The sequence below is a fragment of the Schistosoma haematobium genome, chromosome 2 (assembly GCF_000699445.3).
Source record: "Schistosoma haematobium chromosome 2, whole genome shotgun sequence".
In the NCBI taxonomy this organism is placed as follows: Eukaryota; Metazoa; Platyhelminthes; class Trematoda; order Strigeidida; family Schistosomatidae; genus Schistosoma; species Schistosoma haematobium.
This window is the reverse complement of record NC_067197.1, coordinates 43,299,713-43,323,486: the sequence shown is the minus strand read 5'-3', so window position 1 is coordinate 43,323,486 and position 23,774 is coordinate 43,299,713. Positions and strand designations below refer to the sequence as shown.

General features: G+C 35.5%; 2 protein-coding genes across 2 annotated transcripts in view; one reads left to right on the top strand and one right to left on the bottom strand.

Annotated features, from left to right (window-relative positions):
- The window catches only part of PAK3_2 (Serine/threonine-protein kinase PAK 3), an 84,560-nt gene extending 70,576 nt beyond the window's left edge, over window positions 1–13,984 (top strand). The window contains exons 11-13 of the mRNA XM_051215289.1: window positions 2,996–3,133; window positions 7,249–11,399; window positions 13,851–13,984. Coding sequence (XP_051068494.1) covers window positions 2,996–3,133; window positions 7,249–7,341 — 231 coding nt within the window. The 3' untranslated portion in view covers window positions 7,342–11,399; window positions 13,851–13,984. The remainder of the gene's footprint in view (window positions 1–2,995; window positions 3,134–7,248; window positions 11,400–13,850) is intronic.
- On the bottom strand, window positions 12,368–18,819 carry MS3_00007029 (uncharacterized protein). The gene is made up of 7 exons (XM_051215288.1): window positions 16,476–18,819; window positions 16,357–16,423; window positions 16,218–16,307; window positions 16,044–16,177; window positions 15,969–15,999; window positions 15,812–15,925; window positions 12,368–12,703 (listed from the first exon to the last, which is right to left on the bottom strand). The coding sequence occupies exons 1-7, from the start codon at window positions 16,518–16,520 to the stop codon at window positions 12,519–12,521; spliced, it is 666 nt and encodes a 221-aa protein (XP_051068493.1). The 5' UTR covers window positions 16,521–18,819; the 3' UTR covers window positions 12,368–12,518.
- Between the last annotated feature and the right edge of the window lie 4,955 nt (window positions 18,820–23,774).

The following is a 23,774-nucleotide window of genomic DNA, read 5'->3' as shown; positions in this document are numbered from 1 at the left end:
TGTATCTAAAGGATTTAATTACTTCTAAGATATAAAACATATTTACTACATAGATTGTATGTTACACATGTTCCTCATATGTCTGAACAGAAAGACGATGAGTAGAGTTTCAATGAATGAATGAATAATGAGTTAAATGTTCCACATATCTGAGATGCAACTGTTCAGTTGATTAAATATTATATCTCAAAGCTGTATTATTGTCACTTTGATAGTTATGATGTTTTCATTAGCAATAAGCATATGTTGAAACTCATCTTTACAGTCCTTTTTTAAGAATGAGAGATGTTATTACACATAGAATGAAAAATTCACAGTTTCGGACGTTACCACTGAGATACTCGAACCGCAAATGACCTGTGAAATAGTTATATTTATAGGGAGCATTAGATTCTTGAAGATTGCAGATATGCTTTGTTGATGAATCTCAACTAGTATAAAACTTAGGTCAAGTAGGGTTTCTTTCTGACTACATCCAACTACCTAACAATAAATAATATAATGCACGTGATGTTTTGTCATGTAGACTAGTGGGTCGCATTACTGCTTGATCAATAGAATTCTGTCAGTTTTTAAGACTACTATTTAATGATCAGTCAATGTGATGAAACACTATATCATTAATAAGCACTAATTAATATCTCATAATTGGTCGGCATTTACATTCCTTACTTACTTACTTACTTACTTACTTACTTACTTACTTACTTACTTACTTACTTACTTACTTGCGCCTGTTACTCTCAATGGAGCATTCCATGTACCTAAATAAATGGTCACTCTGGTTGCCGTACGGGGCATCAGCCGCGTGGCTTTTGAAGTAACTCGACTTACACCATGAGGCGTCATAACTCTTCTAAATGAAAACCTTCTAACTCCCAGGACAGAGTTTTGATGGCTTGAATAATTTTTTTGGTTAGTGTTTTTTTAGCGAGTTAGTTTTCTACGGGAAAGGGTCGTTAACCCCATACCCAACACTCCTCCTTTATCCGGGCTTGGGACCGGCAGTAGCCCCAGAGGAGCTCCAGGAGGAGTTATGTACAACCTTGTCTATGTTAAACTATATTGTGGGCAAAAAAGCTTAGTGATAATACTTTTGACTGGGGTATCTCTCAAATCTTTGGGAGAGAACAAGGTTTTTCAAGATTACTGATGCTAATAAACACAAAGCTGTGTAGAATAACTGTTTCTGTACAACTCTATATATCTAACTCATCGTCTTAGATTTTTTCAGACTGAGAGCGTTTAGTGGTTGACTGCAAAGAAGTGACTAATTAATAACATGTTATTGTAGACTAAAACGTATTTTTTTTAGTATCAACACAATGTATGAAGGTGATCCATCTTATATCAACCAGTAATTCTTAGTATTAATTGGATTTTGAAATAATGCTCGGTTTTCTGCTTTACACCAATAAGACACGAATTTACTTCAGACGAATATCTACAGTAGATACTATACCAGTGTCTATTCTACAAAACTTTAACACCACTTTGATCAAGAATATATAACTGGCCTGAATAAAACGTCAGTAGATCTCAACGTCAACACCAGATAATAAGAACAATAACAAGAAGTAAGAAAATATATCAACTATCTACTAATCTGCACTAAGTAAACAACCTATTACTACCGTTGAAGTAACTAATTCTATGAATTCAGTGTTCATCTTGTTGTGTTAATGAGGTATGGCAACTTGAACCGATGCATATGTTTACCTGGTTCTACATTGTAACTGACTGAAATAAACAACGAATCATTATTTTCTTTACCCAGACATCAGATTCTATCAACTATAAAAAGTTCAGTGTAATAAGTATATTGACTATATGATTTGTCGTTTTAAATCAAACAGTTGAAGACGATATGAACTAATCTCTTCCGTACATATATATTTTTTACATTTATTGACTGTATTTAACAACGTATGTCTGTTGTTATAGAGCACACTCTGGAGGTTGAGATAATAATTTATCTTTGTCCATACTGGATAGTGCAACATCGAGTATTCCACTGTCATATCTATGTCGGTGGTGTCCATTGATCTGTTGTTATAAAGTAACTTATACTCTAATGATTGACTAGATTGATTTACATGATTCAATCCCTTATTCTTAGTTATTCAATAATACATTTTCATCTAAGTTCCAAATCTATCTTAACTGCTAGTATCAATGTTATTGGTACCTTTTAAATTCACTTTAATCATTTGGAACTCATCATCATCACTACTAATATCCGAAAGGGTTTTTGGAGATTGTAGTAATTTCAATAGTTGAGATCATGATTCAATTGAAGCTAGACCATCACCATGGAAAACCTGGAAGCACTGCTTGACGTCCGTTCCATCCTATTGTGGGACTCCTCAGCAGTGCGTACCTACAATCCCGCTGCGCGAGATATCGAGCCCAGGACCTATCAGTCTGGCGCACGAGTGCTTAACCACTAGACTACTTAACCGGATGGTTAGAGACCCTGAATGACATGACTCAAAATCATTTGCAATGGCGCAGGTGCATCCACTCTCTGTGTTCTCCCAAATTCTAATCTTCTGAATTCTTCATGTCCCTATTTTCCTCTTTCCAAATTTATTTCACTGGATTATACTCTTTAAATAACATCTCCAAACCCTAATCTTCCCGATTACTGCTTATACTCTTATTACCTCTACCACTACGGGATTTGAATCGACAACTGCATCTCTGTGCTAATGTGGTGTGGCAACTCGAACTGATGTACGTACGTACGTACGTACGTACGAAGTTCTACGTTGTTACTGACTGACTGACTGAACCGGTATCCAGGTTTTCCATGGTGATCTAGCTTCAATTGACTCATGATCTGAACTATTGAAATCACTACCAATATGTTAAGTTTTAAACATTGATAGTTATTTACAAAAATGTTCATCATGTCATAAATTACTTATGTATGTGTTTTCTCTTCTCTTTTTCCCGAAAAAAAACACACACACATTTGAATGAAATGATGTAGGCTCTTTATTTAATTGGTACAAACGGTAAACCAGAGATTAAAGAACGTGATAAATTAAGTGCAGAGTTTCTAGATTTCTTAGATCGATGCCTTGAAGTCAATGTAGATTTACGTGCATCTGCATTTGAACTACTTAAGGTGAGTATTTCTTTTTTTTTCTTAAATCATGTCCTTTTAATTATGTATTTATCTATTCATTATTCATTAGAAAATACTGTTTTAGAAATATTGTTGATATATCAATAGCGGAATAATGCTCGACCTCTTACTTACGCCTGTTACCCCCAATGGAGCATAGGCTGCCGACCAGTATTCTCCAACCCACTCTGTCCTTGGCTTTTCTTTCTAGTTCTATCCAATTGTCGTTCATTCTTCTTATGTCTGTATCCATTTCTCGATGTAATGTGTTCTTTGTCCTTGAGGATTCCATGTGAGGACTTGCCTTGTGACGCAGTTGGATACTTTCCACAATGTGCGTCCCATCCACTTGCAGTGCTTCTTTGTGGTTTCTTCCTCCACTGGATCTGGTTTGTTCTCTTTGTTAGGGATACTGAGGAATATACCAATCATTATCATGTTAAGTCTAATGATATCCTTGGACTCTAAATGGGTATTACCTATTGGCCATTATTTATTTCAATCGTTAAATATTGTACAGATGTTGTTTTCTATTTTTATGGTACGATGTGGTCTGTTTAGTTGGTATATAAACAGAGTATGTTTGAAATACAACGATTCATATCTCAGAGGCTAAGATTTGCGTTCTGGACTCAACTGGCTGGGCTAGACAGCGAAGCAGGGCCAATCGGGACTCTAGGTCGTTCATTACGTGTTTCCGTGTCACTGAATCGATCGATATAGACGCTGCTTATCAAAACCTGCAGTCAACCCGTTACAACACTCTTCCACAGTAGTTTGTTGCTGATAGTGTCTGGCCAACGGATTTGAAGTATTTTGCACAGACAGCTGTTGATAAACACTTGTATGTTCTGGATGATGGTTTTCATAATTCCCCAACTTTCCGCTCTTACTGCTACTAATAATAATAATATAAATATCATACTCGTTTAGCAAGTTAGCAGCTCCCCTGACTTATTAACTGAGTAAATATGGGTGGCTGTTTGAAGTGATAATCATTGGGTTCGAGTCTCGTTATGATTACGAACACTGGGATTCGACAGGAAAATCCTTTTGAATAGTTCCAAATAAAGTAAAATGTGCGTCCTGGACTTTACTACTAGTCACAACCTTTCTTTTCTATAAATATTTCTGATATCAGTTCATTAAGTTGTAAAAATTTGGTGAACTATCATTTCACATTACTCTCTATTTACCTATTCTACCGTAATTTAACATGTTGATTATTCTCAACATGGTTATTGCTTATGAATGATGAGTAAAATGTCTCAAACAATTCAGAAACAGAAGGACATCGGTAAGTCATGCACAATGTAGAATTTGGCATATATATGCATCGGTTCAGGTTGCTACACCATATCGGTACAGCAAGATGCTGGAATACTATAGGTAGTAAGAGTGTGGTGTGTGCTGCTGATGTCGACAGATATAAGTATTATGTATCATCAATCGAAAGTGAACTACCTGGCGGCAGAAGGTTAAGAAGATCAGAGAAAAGAGGATGATTGGTGTGGAAACAACGAAACAAGAAAGCATGAAACGATTGATTAACATTTTGCAAATGAAGTATTTATTGTATAGTTGTAAAATTTTACTGAGAGATTCTGTAATTTTGTATTGAGATACATTTGGTTGTCCCCATGTGTGTTCTCGTCACTCCCCCCTTCCAGCCAAATAAATTGGTGAAGCCTATTAGGCCCTTCTGGAGAGAAACAGTCCACATCGAAGCACGGCACAACTACCGGGGCTAGAACAGTTGTTTCTGCAATCCTTTGGAGTTTGCCCAATGACGAGCAACTCCATATAATACATGCGCCACTTTCGAAAAATTTTTGTCATTTTCTATTCCAAATGTAATTGTGCTATGTTTTTCTGTGGGTTTCGTAATCGATTGGTCGGTATAGGTAAGAGTGGATGATTAGCCCGATCTCCACCACCCGTATTACCGCTCACGTTAGTTTATGAGTCATTCGTTTCATTATCCAGGAGGCATGACGCGGACGTGTGAGTCGGATTTTGCCTCGTTCACTACAAAAGTACTAATGGCAGTAGTAAAGATTAGGCATCCAAGATGTAACTTTAAAAAACGCATGGATTCATGGAATAAAAAAAAAATACCTTTTAGAATAATTCAGAAACTTAGCACATCAAGAAAGATAAAGCATGAACATATCTGCGTCATTGAAAACAGTTTTGAGCCATGTCGAATAAACCCTCTAATCACTGATTACGATGATCACACAAATCTCGAACCATATAGTCTACATCTGCACACCATGTCACTATCTTCGATCACTGTTAACTTTCTCCATATTGATTTTCTATTTATTAGCTTATTCAGTAGTAGTATGATAATTGGAACTAATTTATCTGTCCAATCATGTTAGGTTCCACATTATTCAATCATTCAACATTATTATCCTTATTTAATAATCATAATCATAACTTCAATCATAGATCATTTAAGGTAATAGTAAATGTTTATCAATTGATATAGTAGTGTATTATTATTATCCTTAAATGATAATTCATATTATACTAGAACAGAATCATACAGTCCCTTCATTGTATGAGATTCATTTTCACAGAATGAATCAAATATCCACTTTAAATGAATAAATAAATAAGCATCAAATAGATGTGTATACTTTAAACTTCTATAATACATAATGACCATTTCATTGGTATTGATTAATTTGTCATTATCTGGATTGATTATATTACTATCTCTTATGTCAAGCATCATCTTTTATGTATGAGTTATTTAGCAAGTATTGAAATTCATCTAATTCACATTGAATCTACTAGTTATAAAGCTTTAAATAGCTTATATAATCAGTTATTCATTTGAATACATAAATATTAGTACAAAGGGGCACCGAATACATATGCGCCATATAAATCATTCGATTTGTGTAAGAGCTGGGATACTGCCCAGGTGCCCAAACCGAAGTAAATGGTTATCTTAGGAGTTCACTCCCCGAGCCTTTGACCTAAAGGTCTAATCCACAAGGTATTGGAGTAACTCCTATGGTAGCCGGTGACCAACGATTGGTTTATATGCCATTTGTTCCCTCAGGATAGTGGAGCCAGCCCATATGCACCATTGGTTTGGAATAAAGGTTTTCGAACTGCCCTAGGTGGGCTCTCCGTGTCTACCAACTCGGTTAAAGCGTTGGACATTCTGTAGCAACCGAACAACCAATATTCGGATGGAACAACGGACGAACTGACGAACTCAACATTTATTCGATTAGACCAGACCACGTTCCTCTGTATAGCTCACAACGTGTTTTTGAGATACTCGTACTATATTATATCAAAACACAAACTCTGTGCTCAATAGAAACGGTTCTAATTTAGAAAACAGAACAAATTACATCAAAAATACAAAATACATCAAACGGTACAGACTGTGCTATACAGTCAGAAGTTTCTCTAACGCAAAGTAGCGCGCTAAACAATAAAAGAAACAGTTAGTACCAAAGGGTTCGATACCTCAGAATCAATACAAATATCCCCAACAAGATGGGATCAAATATCTATCTGAAGGGATTCCAGCAATCCTCTCAAGCAGATAGTCAGAAGGTTAACAGTCAAACACTGAACCACGCCATGACCTTGAGCTTAGTCAAACACGACCTTTCTGTCCATAGTCCGGCAACATGCAATAGAAAATTAGGTAACAAAAGATAATTCTTTAATCAAAATCACATAATAAAGGCTCAAACGAGGGAGACTGGAGAACAAAAGATGTGGTTAAACAAGATCTGAACAAAGGTTAAAATACACAACAGGGAGAAGAAATAAATAAATGACAGTACTGTTCAACAAAAACGCTGCGGAGGGATTTTCATCGTTCTCTTTCCGTTACACATTCTCTTATTGTCCTCTCAATTTTGTAAACAACAGTAATGCCGCGAGAATGTAGTGAGTAGGAATTGTGTGACAGTGGTTGTATGCACGTGGCCATGTGAGAGCTGACTCTCCGCACTCTCGGCCATACCAGGGCATTGAGGAACTTCTATAAAAATTTCAATGTATTTCAATATATTCTTGAAATGTTATGTAATTTTCTTTCTTTTGTTTTTTAAACTTTTTTAATAATATTTTAGCATCCTTTTATTGTACGACGTTCGAAACCGTTATCCTCTTTAACACCGTTGATTTTGGTCGCTCGAGATCAAGCTAGAAATCAAACACAATAATGTAAAATACCAACATTTCAATATTATCACTTTATAGAAAAAGATGATGAAGAAGTAGTAGTAGTAGTGGTAGTAGTAGTAGAACAATAATAACAACAAATTCCTATTCTAATTCCATCTACTCCTGATGATGATGATTGTGTGAAGTACTTTATATTCAATAGGATTTTGTTCAATTGATTAATCTATCCCATTATCAATATTCATATAATCTTCTATGTATTCATACTCTCCTTCATCTATCCTTCTAATTACTATTACTACTATTACTACACACATACACATCTATCTTCCAACTCTTTAACATTTCATCTCATGAATTATGACATTATTGATCAGTTGAACCAGTCATTTGTTTCCATTTGAAGTAGGTAAGGAGAAGGAGGAGGAGCGGTTACAGATGTATGTTTTTCTTTCTTAATCTAATCTCCTTTTAATTCTATGATACTATCATGTAATTTTAGATTAAATTTTGAGTATTGTGAACAATCAATGTAAATGTGTATGTGTGTGTGTTTTTTTTCTTTTAATACCTCTCATATTATTCTATTGTAAAGTTAACTTATGTAATCAATTATTATATAATAATAATAAGAGAATTTACATGATCTATCTATTGAAGGAAACGCTTTTTTCTAGATGATAGAGCCCCCCTCACCATCGTATAAACATGCATACATATAAACAGGGAATATGAACTCATCATTTCATACTTAACAACTAAACTTAAATTCTCTTGTTACATTTCTTTTTTTTTTGCAATGTTTATCAATTGACAACACATGTCTTCCTCAACATGTTCATAAGTACGCACACGCATGCACGCACATGTGTGTGTGTGTGTGCGCGTATGAATTGGTGTATTTTCAATGGTAAAACCTGATTCCTGTTGTTACTTGGCTCTTTCCTTTTTTTTGTCTTTTTTCTGTTTCAAAGTATTAAACACAAAAAACTTATTGAATTGCTCATACCAAAAAAAGAAATTTTTTTAAATATTCCGATACTACTGTTTAATGTACATCGAAGCTATACATATATATATACATGTTTTATATAATTATGCAATAATATTTAACAAAATCCACACCATATTACATCAAATTTATTTTTTATGATCAATTTACATAGAAAGGAGGTCCTCTCTTTCTCTCTCTCTCTCTCTCATGTGTACTCGTGTGTGTGTGTGTGGGTACACTCGGAATACTTATAGAAACATCGGTATGTATATACACACACACGTACACACATATATTACACACTACAAGATCAATTCTCTGTGAAACTCATTATTTTCTTTCTTCTTCTTTTCGTTATTTCCTCTTTTAGTTTCAGATTCCTTTTCACGTTGGGGGGGGTGTCTTCTTAAAATCCTTAAAGGTTGTTGATATTATATTATTGTGTTTCTAATTGGATACGTATTCATGGTATGATGTAATGCAAATCATGATGTTGTTGATGATGATGATGATGATTGCGCTTGTTGTCAAGAGGAAAGCCACTTTATCATATGATCACTGCTTGTTTCCACATCATTTATTTAGTTGTCTCTTATGAAGAGGTATATATATATATGTGTAATTTTTTTTCAATTCCTGTGATGATTTTGACGTTTGTGTGTGTGTGTGTGAGAGAGAGGGGAGTGTGTGTGTGTGAAAAAGTGCTCTATTCTATTACTTCTTTTCTGTTATATCACATTAATGATTTTGTTCTTTTAATAATTTGTTTGTTTTGTTTTGTCTATTTTGTTTCCTTCTATATTGTGTTGACTTTGGAAACTAATTGATTTTCAATTTTTATCTAAATATAAGTAAAAACAGGAATATTTATACATGCATATATATATATATATATATATATATATATATATATATATATACTCATGATTGTTACTAGGCATAGATAATCTTTATGTCCGAACGATTCTTATGATAATGTGATTTGTCTCCTTAAGGTGTAATTAATCTTCACTTAATAATAATAATAATACGTGGGACCCCGGCTAATTATCTTTTTTAAAAATATGAGAGATAAAGCGACCGTTTCGTCCTAATATGGGATTGGTCAGCAGTGCGTATCCACAATCTCACTCCATGTGATATCGAACCCAGGAGCGATATGTCTCGTGCGTGAACGCTTAACCTCTAGGCTGGCATTCAATGGTGTTGATGTCTAACTTTGACCAATCCATGAAATTGAGCGACACATCCACCATTTTCTTCAGGGAGTTACTATCTCACAACAGACCTGGTCGGACTCCACTGATCACTGCTCCTCACAAGAACTCCAGGAAATAACTCGTGAAGCCAGTCACTAGTGAGTAGATATTGGCTAATATCAGAAGGGGATTTTGTGAAAATTATAGTAGTCTCAATAGTTGAGATCATGAGTCAATTGAAACTAGACCACCATGGAAAACCTGGAAGCACTGGATAGCCGTTTCGCCCTATTGTCGGACTCCTCAGCAGTGCATACCCACAATCTCATCCCGCGAGATATCGAGCCCAGGACCTATCAGTTCAGCGCGCGAACGCTTGACCTCTAGACCACTAAGCCGGTATCCAACGGTGTTATGTCTAACTTCAACCAATTCACGAAATAGTTTAAACAACATGTGTATTCATGAGATTTTTCAATTACATTTTAAAAATCAATCATAACTATAATTTCCTCCTCTTAGTAAAGTCATATTTCAGTATATGATTTTGGCGAGACTAATTTATGGACGAACCTTAAGCAACCTTGAAAAATATTAGCCAATCAACAAACAGTCAGTATAGAGTAAAAATATATTATACATAACTAGAGAAATAAAGCGGATACACTTATACGTGGTTCAAGAACTTGTCAACGTTAGGAAGAGGTTCACAGGTTCTAAAATCGTAATGCATGCAGTAGAGGAAATCATCCATACGGCTACAGAACAGTCGGCCTCTCGAGTCATGATAAATTCTCAAATACTCTTTCAGTTACGACCACATAGCTTCAATATTGTTTATGTGCACTCCGGTTGTTGAGTGCACAAATTGCTACTTGTGCGTAACGACACGATGCACATAATCAAGCCTTTGAAGAAGTCTGTACGCTCTCCAAATATCCATATATATATTAGTACCTGGCTGCAGCCAGTGTTACTGGTGCTTTTATTTTCCAGTTCGCGATAATTGTCATAATTTGCCTTAGGAGTTATATATAGAGTTTTCATCAGGAACTGACACCAGCCATAATGCCAAAACTCTGTTTAGCCAAATGGGTGAGTGAATTTTGCGCCAAAATCCGAGATCTATTATCTTATACCTGGTTGATTCATCCACAAACCATAGTCCCGCCGTTTTATTTGTTATAGCCGCTCAGTTATCACGTTTTGTACAAAATCTGTTGTGAACCGATCGTACGTTAGCATTAAGCACTGAAGTTGGCGCCGTGACCTTGAAATCCCTCAGACGCTTCTGATTAGCTCGTCCATAATTTAAAGTCTCGCCATGATTTTAAATATATAATGACTTAACTTATTTATCAAGTATCAATTTGTGTACTTCATTTCGAACTATATTCTAATTATGTATAGGTGTTAATCAAATCAAACTAGGTGCAATAGGCTTAGAATCTGTTACTTAATGGTTGGATTTCGAACGCACTAACCACTGAACCCACTGCTGTATATTGAATTGATGAGTTTCCTGTTATGTCTTTGATCTGTCTACCCACTTTTGATGCTGAGGATAACTTGTCTAATCTAGAGATTAACACCTTGACCCCATAGGCTGACCGGCTTAAACTTGAGGTCAGTATGCGTGAGTTCGAAGTGGGATAGAGAAAAGAAAACTATTCTATCACCTGATTGGCTGACAAGCATGCGAGTGAAAGAAGATAAGTCAACTAGAACACTACTCGATTTATTCTCAACTCCGATCCGGTTCCCAATTTCTCGATATCAGATCAGTGTAAAAAGATACATGAATAAATAGATGATTAACCCACCACAATGTCCAAAACTGGGAATTAAAGTAGAAAATGAAGTACAAACTAATACGTTTTACACTACTTATAACCGATTACAAGTAAGCTGTACAAATTAATTAAAATAAATATGTTTTTGGTTTACATTAAGTCATGAAGTGTCAGAAATACGATTTCTTACCCATTGACATATAAGAAGAAAATACATTTATTATTAACTTTCTTACTAATGCACAATTTATCTGAATCTAATTAAAATACTTATTTATTGATCAATAATTGAGTCCATGAGTCAATTGAAGCTAGATCACTATGAAAAACCCGGAACCACTGGACGGTCGTTTCGTCACACCGTGGGACTCCTCATCAATGAGCATCAACGATCCCGCCTCGAACCTAGGACCTATCGGTATCTTGCGTGAACAAGACCTATAGACCATTGAGTTGGCCGGTATCCAACAATGATAATGTCTAACTTCAACTAATCCACAAAATTGAGCGACACATCCACCATTTTCTTCAGGGAGTTACTATCTCACAACAAATCCGGTTAAGCTCCACTTGTCACTGCTCCTCACAAGAACTCCAGGAAATAACTCGTGAAGCCAGTCACTAGTGAGTAGATATTGGCTAATATCAGAAGGGGATTTTGTGAAAATTATAGTAGTCTCAATAGTTGAGATCATGAGTCAATTGAAGCTAGACCACCATGGAAAACCTGGAAGCACTGGACAGCCGTTTCGCCCTACTGTGGAACTACTCAGCAGTGCGTATCCACAATCCCACTGCGCGACATATCGAGCCCAGGACCTATCAGTCTAGCGCGCGAACACTTGACCTCTAGACCACTAAGCCGGTATCCAACGGTGATAATGTCTAACTTCAACTAGTGAGTATATGTTGATTAATATCAGAAGGGGTTTTTGTGAAATAATATAGTAGTTTCAATAGTTGAGATCATGAGTCAATTGAAGCTAGACCACCATCATAGAAAACCTGGAAGTACTGGACAGCCGTTTCGTTCTAGCCTGGGATTCCTCAGCAATGAATATCATTTCAAATAAGAATATAATATTGAAATCATCTATTTATTCAATTAATATAACTACTGTACAATAAGGGGGAAAGAAATTTTCCCAAAGAATAAGATGGATTATATGATTATTATTGAGGATATTCTATAGTATTTCTTTTATCTTAATCTCATTCACAATTATTCATCACATTATAAATTGTGACATAAATGATTCTTGTTGTTTTAACCATTCAATAACACGTTGTTTTGATGCTGATAGTTGTATAGGTGATTTCCATTTATCTTTATGTGAAATTCGTTTAATATGATGTAGATTATTAGATTTCATATGTGATAATATTCTATCTTTTGAATGATTTCTATCACTACCTATAATGTAATAAATAAAGATCTTACATCAATTGATAGAATACTTAATTTATTACTAATAAATAGTAAGTAGTATAAGTTAATCAATCACCATGGTAACCAATGTTATATTATAAATCCCGAATGATGTTTGGAATCAGGAGGAGCAACGATTAGTTTATTAGCGGATAGCATGGATAACAACAAACTCTGCCTAGAGCCCCTCTGGGGCTACTACCGGTCCTAAACCCGGATAAAGGAGAAGGGTTGGGCATGGGGTTAGCGACCCCATTCTACAGAAAACTAACTCGCTAAAAAACGCTAACCAGAAGAAAATTATTCAAAACATTTAAACTCTACCCTGGGAATTAGAAGGTCTTCATTTAGAAGAGTTATGATGCTTCATGGTGAAAGCCGAGTTCCTTCGGAAGTTACGAGGCTGATGCACCTTCTGACAACCAGAGCAACTATTTATTTAGGTACATGGAATGCTCATACAATGTAGGAGACCGGGAGTCTTCCAAATCGCTGCTGAATGGATAACAAAGTTACAATTACATCGAGTGAATTTGATGCAGAGAGGTGAATATGTCCGAGCGGCCGAGCGAATATAGAGGCAAATTTATAGTCAAATTGAATAAGGACACAGCAAAGTAAGGTAAATGCTATTATTAGGGTTTGAGTACATATACACATGGGGAAGAGAATGATTCATTCAGCGATATTTAAATGATTGACACTTTAGCTAGAGAGATATGTGCGTAGGCTGTCACATATGATCAAGCGTACATGTTTATACAGACATGATAGTACAAAGAAATCTTTGTTTATAATGTTTGTGCATTAAGGCAATACGCACAGTATTCATATATCCCAACAAGAGACTGATCAATTGCAGTCCTAAAGACATCAATGGGAAGATTCAAGTGAACAGATGAATTTTTAGTGTCTGGCTAACGTTGTATGTCAAGTAATTACTAGCATCCTCAATTAATAGCTTTAGATAATTAAAATGTATTGACCATATTGGCAAAGATTATTTGAGACAAATTCTGTACTTTGCATAAATTTGATGATTTGCTATACAGCACATTTATAGATTAGTTCCGCACAAGGTTGCTTACTCTCACCCTTTCTCTTTCTCCTGGTGACCGACTGGATTATGAAGACGTCAATATCTGGGGAGAAACATGGAATAAAGTGGACAGATAGGATGCAGCTGAACTACCTAGACTTCGCAGATTATCTGACTCTTCTATCGCAAACGCAATGACAAATGCGGGGGACGACCAGTGTGGCAGCAACCTCAACATACACAAAGGGACTAACAAGATTCTCCGATACAACACAACATGCACCAACCAAATCACACTTGATGGAGAAGCTTTGGATGTAAAAACCTTTACATATCTAGGCAGCATCACTGATAAGCACAGTGGATCTGATACAGACATGAAGGCGTGGATAAGCAATGTAAGAGCAGCATATCTGCAATTGAAGAATATCTAGAACTCAAAACAACTGCCTGTTAACCAACACCAAAGTTAGAATTTTCAATACAAATGTCAAGACAGTTCTACTGTATGGGGCGGAAACTTGAAGAACTATGAAAGCTAGCATCCAAAACATACAAGTGTTTATTAACAGTTGTCTACGCAAAATACTACGAATCCGTTGGTCAGACACTATCAACAACAACCTACTGTGGGACAGAACAAGCCATATCCCGGTGGAGGGAGAAGCGCTGGAAGTGAATCGAACACATCGAACTGTGTCACAAGGCAAGTCCTCACTTAGAATCCACAGGGCCAAAGAACACATTACGCCGAGAAATGGAGACAGACATGAGAAGAATGAGCAAGTTGGATAGAACTAGAAAGGAAGACCCAGGATAGAGTGGGTTCGAGAATGCTGGTCGGCGGCCAATGCCCCACTGGATGTAACAGGCGTAAGTAAGTAAGTAATCATGTCATAAGTTACACATACTACCTGAGAACTAGTGATATTACTTTTTGGATCAAATCTAGACAAATCAAATTCGGATTTGTGACTGCAATCCATTGTGTCGGATTTGAATGCCTTATTGACTGATACACAGATTAAAAAAGCCATATCTGTAAACTGAGTAGCTACCTTTTTACTACCAGGTCCAAGAAGTGAAAGGACAATATGGATGAATTATATCGTTAAGAGTATTCACAAAAGAAGACGATATGTAATCTGATCAATTGGTATTAAGTTGATTAGTTACGTATTTTAATAATTTAAATAAAATTAACAGGAACATTAACAAGAAATGGGTGCAGACAGATTTAAACCAAAAGCCTACTGACCTAGATAAAACAAGAGATTCGAGTTCGGAAGAATGAGTGACTAACTTCATGTTATATCTTGTCATTCCCGTTGTACTCAATCTAGCTAATCCCTTAATTTGATATTTATCGTTGCCCACTAGGGATAATAACTATCGTGGTATGTAAATGTTCAGTCACTAAAGTGCCAAATTGATGGGCGAAATGTTCCAAATAAAATAAAACGGTTATCTATCTGATTGTTGTTTGATAATGAGAACAATTGTTATTAATATTTTAAGGAATTAAAGCTACTAAAAGATAAATAGGAATACGATGGTGTGGTTAGAGGTAGTCAACAGGGTTTCGTGCTATTTGGCACTCGTTAGCAAGGTGTACCTGTAATCTTGAGGGAATCGGTGCTCCCTGACGAATTCGATACCGTGTCACTCAGCTTCACAGTCAAAGGTGTTACCACTGGGCTATCCAAACGATAGCATTCGATGTGCACTAAGAAAGACCTGACACATATTACATTGATCACTACCCAACGATCAATCAATTGTACACAGGAATACTTCCAAATGACTATTGACAAAACATCATATCAAGTAAGAACGAGTATGCAATTGGCTACTAATGTGTTAAGAATAACTATGCCAGTGGTTTATTTGCTTTGAGATGGTTCTTGACAATGCTAAAGACACACTTTATAATTAACTAAGAAACGTGAATAACTACCAGGAAGTAAGAAACTTTTGTTATGGCCTTTTTCTTTTACCATTATCAGTATAGTGATATTTTTTCACACAACCTTAGTATCGTTAAAAAAATTTACCTGGGATAGGACTGTTTTTAGTGCTACTACTACTACTATTGCTTGTATATAAATTTGACCCATTCAGTGAACCAAATCTTCGCTTTTCCCAAGAAGATACTGATTTTTCCAATGCTATAAATAATAAGATATTTATGAGAGGATATTTCATACTTACAACATAAAGCAGCTTTTACATTATTAAAATCCTAAAAATTAAAACTTTTATTTAAAAACTTAAAGTAACTCTTACCATTTTGGAATTTACATTAAATAATGAACTTCCCATTGTTACTTCCTTCTCATCCTCCTCCTCCTCTTCCTCATTTTCTTCTTCCTTTTCTGTATCACTACATGTACCGACAATAGTAGTATTTGTAAAAGATTCTTTAGTAGAAATTAACTCAAATATATTCGAAGTCAATACCTGTTCTATTTGTAGATGGTTGAATATTTTCAATATCACAATCATTTTCATCATCTGATAATATACTATCTGGTAATGATGATAGGAAATCTATAAGTGATATTCAAATCTTATTTTTAAAAAATATATATTTATCTACCTCCTGTTTTAGTGACTGAAAATTCTGTTAAATCAACTATATCACAATCACGAAATTCATAATTATACTAAAATTTATAATGAATAGTAACTTGTAAGATATATATTGAAAGATACTACCTTTTCTGCTATGTTGTTTAACTTTATCATAAACGAAGTATCCATAATAATGATTGTACGATTCTCAATGTAGTAAACTTAGATGAGTGCGCAATATGAAAAAAAGAAGGATAAAAACTAGTCAGGTTAGTTACGTGTTTGTTAACCGTAATGCTGATCGACTATAAGTGAGGTTAATGCCTTAATCTTTGACTTTTAGACAAGTGGCCCTGGGTTTAAAACCTTTCTCACCAGGGTTAGACAGCATCTCTAACAATTACGAGAAAAAAGATTTGGTCCCCATGTAATTGCTAGGTTACGTTACACATTTTATGCCTGTCATATGTAATCAGATATCAAACCACTTGGAAATTATATGACGTTTATGAATAACTAAAAGGATTTCTTGCTCGAGATAAAGACTACAACTAAGTGACTTTTTGAAAGCTGTGTCAGTAAACTGTTGCTTAGAAAAGTAGTTTCAACCCAACCACCATTAAAAGAGGAGTGTGATATGCACATATGCTGATACCCTAAATTTAATCAGTACATCAAAGTCATGCAGTTACGAAATGAAATTATTCCGATAACAATCGAATATTAAGGCTAATTAATAATAACTACAGACGATCTGAACGATAAGAAATACGTCCTGAGGGAGGATACTAGTGAAGTTATGAATCTATTAACTTGCACATGTTGATATCCCTAATGTAAAACCGATTTCATGTCAGTCATCAGCGTCTGAAGTTCTTATACCAACTGCACCATTCTTTATCTAGAAACAAGACGAAGTGAACAAAAGTACTCTGACACAACTCAAACTACATAACGTAGATTGATACTTCCAATAACATACTTTTAGTTTGGAAAAGAACAGGAGGCTAGATGGCCTATGTTTTTCCTGGCAATGATGGTTTCTCGGTTGGTTCAACTTTCTTTTGAAGCAGTCGACAGATGGAGCGTCAACCACGTGTTAAGGTAATAAACTCCACTCGTTGGCGACTCGATGAGGAAGTCGATAGTCAGCTGACAAGTAATTTGTTTCGGGTTCGTAAACCTTTTTGGAGTGTCCTCGTAAATTCTCTGTCAGCGTGATCAGTCTTTAATTTATCGGCTACTTTGAGGATGGGTTGGATTTTCTTTAATAGCGTTATGCCCTTTCTTGTTCTTGACCTGTACTTACTCATCAACTTTCGTTGGAATAGCGACCACAGTCGAGTCAAACACACTGTGGGGTTGCGGAAGGTCACAGGTGAGTTTAGCAGCCAGGTTGGTTTTCCTGACGGAAACAGATCTAGCCTTGCGATTGGGCTTTTTAGACGTTTCATGCCAGATACCATTTAGAGGATGTGGGGTGGAGGAAACTTCCTCTCTTGAGCTTTTACTTAGAACAAACCTCTTTGAAGTCGGTTTTTTTCTTCGATCCATATAAGTCAGCTGTTACCGAGCTTATTTGAGGTGACTTCACATAAATTCGTGTATCGACAGAGCGAGTATTTTTCGATGTGTTTCAACCTTGTTAGCTTGTACACTTTATAGCAGCACTTAACATTGAAATGATCTCGGTTAGCAAGCTATTTGCGTCCGAGCAGCACTGCTAACAAAACCACATGCAACCATTCTTACTAAGCCGTTTGAGAGCCGGTGTTGGATTCGTGCAAACTTTGTGGTACTGTCCTTTGCACTTATCACCCTACATGCCGCTTTCAATGAAGTATCGACAGTTTGAGCGTTGCTAATTGCTTTTTTTGCACTGTTCAGACAACAAACAGGTTTTTAAAACGAAACTAGATACAATAGTACCCAGAGACAAAAGAAACTAATGGCCAAAAAAGCGGAGAACTGAAAATTGTAATGTGCTGAAATGTCATATGGCCACAGTCGACGATAAAATATACATATAAGTGATCCGAAAAACATTCAATCTGGAAGTACATTTCCCAATATATTCTCCTACAGGAAAACAGATATTTACCAAACATTATTCACAAAGGTCGAAATACTATTTAAAGTCACACTATTACCTTATATGTACACCCTGCATCCACAAAAATATTTTTAAACCGATAACTGAAATACCCGAGCATATATATATATATACATATACACGTACATATATGTTCGCAAAAAATACAAGAAATCGAGTTATGTCGAGAATAAAGCCACCCAGCATTTCAATGAAAAACAATAAAATTGAGTCAAAGAATTTGAATGCTAGACTTCTTAGGAGTTAATTAAAGAAATAATCGGGAATAATCTCTTGCGAGAACCTCATATAATAATCCGAACGACCCCTTTGTTAGCAAGGTCAAAGTTGACTAGTGCGCTGAAACAGAGAGTAAAGCACACTGAATGCGGTTAAACGGTAACCTAGCTACACAAGTGTATATACTTACTCATGCACCCAGCTATTGGGTTTCTTTGGAATAATAGAAACTGTGATCAATTAGCACTTTTAATGAATTTCTTTAGTATCATTCATGAGATATCAACTGTCTGCAGAAGGATTTAAAGTCTCCTTTCTGTATCAGGAATGTGAAAGTGATCTGTCAAAAATGTAACTCAATAAGTAGTTCTCTTAATACGTATATGGGTTCAGTTGGATTTTCCAATAGCCTCTCCCGGACTTCAGTACTCTACTGATATCCTTTGCTAAGTGAGTGATTATGATGAGATAGTTCTTACTTTCTTAAAGACGTGGTTCATGTTTTACCATAAAACACTATTCAGTACTAAAAGTAAAGATGACTTTGAAGTACCTTAAATAGGAGTTGATTCTTCCTTTTCAGGAATCAGCTGAAGGTCCTATCACTATCTATACAAATAAGGGTCTCATAGTTTGCAGGCCTTCACCGAAAAAAATCACGTAATTTCGTGGTTGAGTTTCAATTATCTTCCCATGATTAGTTCCTAACCGGTCGCAAATAAGTAGTCAAGGGTTGAAGTCTTACACGACTATTTATTTTGGGGATTTATTTACAGCTACAAGCGCAAGTATAGCAACGTAAATTAGCTATGCTTGAAATGCACTGAAGTAAGAGAGATAGTGTTTGACTGCTACCCAAGCATAATAGCCGCCTATGAAACTGGTGTATAAGTGGTTTATTTCGTTTTGAATTGTAACCTAAGAATCCTTTTTTCGAAATGACATGTCACATACTATAGAGGTTGTGATCGTACATCACCTACCACACCTCGTTAAAGTGCATGACATCTCATTTCGCAGGATAAGACAGAGAGATATATCATGGTGCACTATAAAATGTTATTGTAGTTTATACTTATAAGAAGTATTATGGACCTCAGATAATTTTGAACCATTTAGTTCTACAAGTCATCATGCGAAATGTCTAAATGAATTTACTCGGGCTATACTACTGACTTATTTCGACGACTCCAGTCTCTTATGCCTAGGTAGTAACTCCAGACATTTCAATAACTTCATGAAATTGATTAAAGAATCCGGCTTGTTTCTGAAAATGCATCTCAGTATTTTCGTTGAAACGTTAGTGAAAAAGCCTCTAAACTGAACCAGACCTTTACCAGTCATCCAGTGCAGTCTCTGAAGGTAATTGTCCTAAATCCAATCGACCATAGTGATAACTCTCTCCGATCATTTATTAGTTCTGTAATCAGTGACCGTTGACTATAATAGCACGGGAAATATATCACGGATAAGTGAAAATCACTCTATCAACATGTAGTTGTAGGATTTTTACCCTGACAAGTATTAAGTGCATTCATCAATGTTACTGGGATAATAAGCTTGATCATAAAATTGTAGACCTGCCATGATATAACTACCTAGTCTATAAGATCTTTCGTGTAAGTCACATCATTGTCTATGCTAACTCGCCCTATCGTGACAATCAGTAATATGCTGTATAGCATTCCTGAATAACGCGTTCGGATTAAGGATAGAATAATATATTTAATATAAGGAGGAATAAGTTACATATTCACAACGCCCACATGGTTGAATCGTGTCGTCGCGATTAATTCCCTCCGTTTTTACCATATCTATTCTTCTCTGAGTGTTAAATCTTGAATTTAAACCTCTTCAGTTGTCGTATGTTCGTCCTCAAAGATCATATGACTGAGAGCCAATACCACTACATAGTCACTTTATGGACAACCTCATCCAGCCCATCGGTCGATATATTTCTCTCTTCCGACCACAAATCAAGCTGTGAAAATTTACTCGTGTATAAAGTCTAAAACACCCCCAATTAGCATTAGTAGGTGTGAAACACGAAACAAATGGTGTCTTATGGCAAAAACCATCAACTGGATATCTTATATGTAATAAAGCAGTAGCTGGACCCTAAAATTTGATTAAGATCTAATAAAGTATCAGAATTGTTTAAAACATTTTGTGGAAATCAATACTAAGCTTTTATATAGATATATTAGATAAGAGCACACTATACACTAGGAATACTGTGTAGAAACCTCTTAACCGTAGAAAAAAGAATAATCTACTCTACTTACACGAATTGTCTTTATTTATATATTTGGTACTGTTCTAATTAGTTATTTGTAAAATAACGTGTGATTACGTCCAGATTTTGATCTGCTCAAATAAAAAAATACAGATGAGCGGGAATGAATAAAAATTACTCACTTCATTTGAGTTCAAAATATTACCATATATCGGTAAAGGCAGAATTTGTAACACAGACACTACTTTCCGATAATGAAGGACTACTTTCAGTAAAAGAGGAAGTTAATAACTACAGAGAGATTTAGAGATATATGGTATTGTAGTGGCATTGGACAATAACCACACAATCTTCAAAGCTGAATACGAGATTGCTCAGAAAATAGATATTCAATATTTAACGCGGAGAAATGCCTAACGATGGAGAAGGCGCGAACAAGGAATGAAATGAATTAGAGTTGACCGAATGGCATGGCTCGGCCATGCAGGCGTGGTCGCAGCTGAATATTACCTTGTATATTTTATTCATATTAAATATATTGCTCTTTCTCTAGCCTAAGCTTGTTCTTCATCCTGTATTGGTAGCTGTTACGATGCAGTGAGTTGGTGTAGACGTTGATGTGACTTCCACGTAAGATCTTATAGATTAGGCAGTTATATCATGACAAATCTACAATTTTATGATAAGGTCTATTATTAGAGCAGTACTAATATCATAGTAGACCATAATTCCACAGTATATCGTGTGGTGAAATTTAGACCACATAATCATACGGAATATGAAACTACTAAAAAGTAATTTATGGAACGTATTCAATGTTCAATGTAGATGGGAAAGTAAACAATCATTATCATAGAAGATTTGCCAGTTCTTTCAGTAGAAGATAAATTTCATATCAAATCAACAGTATCTAATTACCCAACAGAGGAAATGTTAACTTATCTTCTAGCTATAATCTAAATGAAACAAGTAATTCTGCATGTACGACAAGATTATCAGATGTCATAATTTTATTAGATTCATTAACTCTGTCGCCTAGATACAAAACGATTGTAAAAGTCAACAATATTTTTCACACAGTAGTAGATCAGATAGAAAAATGAGCTTTGAATTTTTCTGCGTTTGTAAATTTGATTTTGTAGTGACCTACGTTTATCAAGAGAACACGATTGGTTTAATGGAAACAATTATTATTATAACCAACTGTACCAGTGATTGTTTTACTGTACTTGTTTGTTTAACTGTACCAAAATACATACTTTTTTCCGTTGGTTGTGACCTTGCGCGAGTTCGGTTACGTTCAACACTTGTAAACTGGCACGCTCTCGGTATTCTTGAGATAACACGCGATCGCCAACAATACATCTCGACTACAGCCATCAACTGCCTTCTGATATTTGGTTTACGGGGGATCTTATCGGTTAACTGGTATGTAGTCTTCCTGTAGTGGTGATCATAGTCAACCGCGACTCGACGTCACGCTAAAATTTCATATTACTTATCTGAATATATATAGAAGATCATTGGCACCCTAAAAAAAAGAAAAGAGTTTTGAATGGATCAAAAGATTGATCAGTTCGTTTTAAAGATTCAAAGAAAGAAGTACAAACTGACTTACATAACATAGTACACGTCGGGCTCACCAAATGAAGATGCCACATGTATTCGGAGTTTGACAACGCTTTAACCAGTAACGCGTTCTAATATGAATCGTACCCACTAAAAGTGAAATCAAAAGACAGAAGCGAGGAGGTTCGAAGATATATTTGATAGGCTATCAATATATCGAGGATCATCTGATCTAATCTGGCTAGCGATTGCAGGGGTTGTTGAGCACGGCGTTCCCACTCGTGATCTGGTACGGATGCATGACCGAGCGCCTTCAGCTAGGTGAGTCCTTTAAAATTAATGTGGTCAGCATCCAATGTCGAAAACTTACAGAGCTATTTATTGTGGGGATTTATTTACCGCTACAACACAGTTTAAATTTACACATTGAAGTATATTAAGGTGTATTATAAAATTTCAGAAATGTAGCTACTAATAAGTCACCATCTTTTTGATGTTCACTTTTGATTGATTTTATTCAGTCCACTAATATATTAGTGACATTATTTTATAGTATAATCATGTCATCTTTATGACGCTCACCATGATTGCTACTGGTCATTTTGTAGCTGTTTTATTTTTTGGATACCTTGTATGCTACTTATATCCACATAAGTAGTAGTATAATCATGTCATCTTTATGACGCTCACCATGATTGCTACTGGTCCTTTTTTATGCTGTTTTATTTTCTGGACATCTTGTATGTATCCACATAAGTAGTAGTATATAACAATAGTTAGGAATATAATGTATCTCAGTAGAAAATTGAGAAGGAAAGAATGAAAAAGGAAATCAATTAATATGAAAATACAGGAACAATGAAATCTGTGGACGATGGGCTGATATTTGCTAATGAATTATATGCTGTATGATTCTCAGACGTTAGTAAGTGATTCTGTAATTTTATGGTTGTGTCCTTGTTCACTACAACCTTATTACCCGTATGACATAGTTTACAATCAAAGTATTTCATTCTCTAAAACTAGCCATCTTGAATTGATACTTTTTCTTTCCAATATTAGCTTCATGGACGGGTGGGGGGTGTATGTTTACAACTGATTACATGACATCATGTTATGGGTTGGCAGTTATTTTCTTTTATCTTTATTACCAGCATTATAATGATAATTTCATTTTCAAATTTTAGATCATTCACCGATTTGCCTATTTTCTTCCCATGTATTCTTCATTTATCAACCTAAAAACAAACTAAACTCATTGATTGTAACATCAATACTACCACTAATAATAATAATAATAATAATA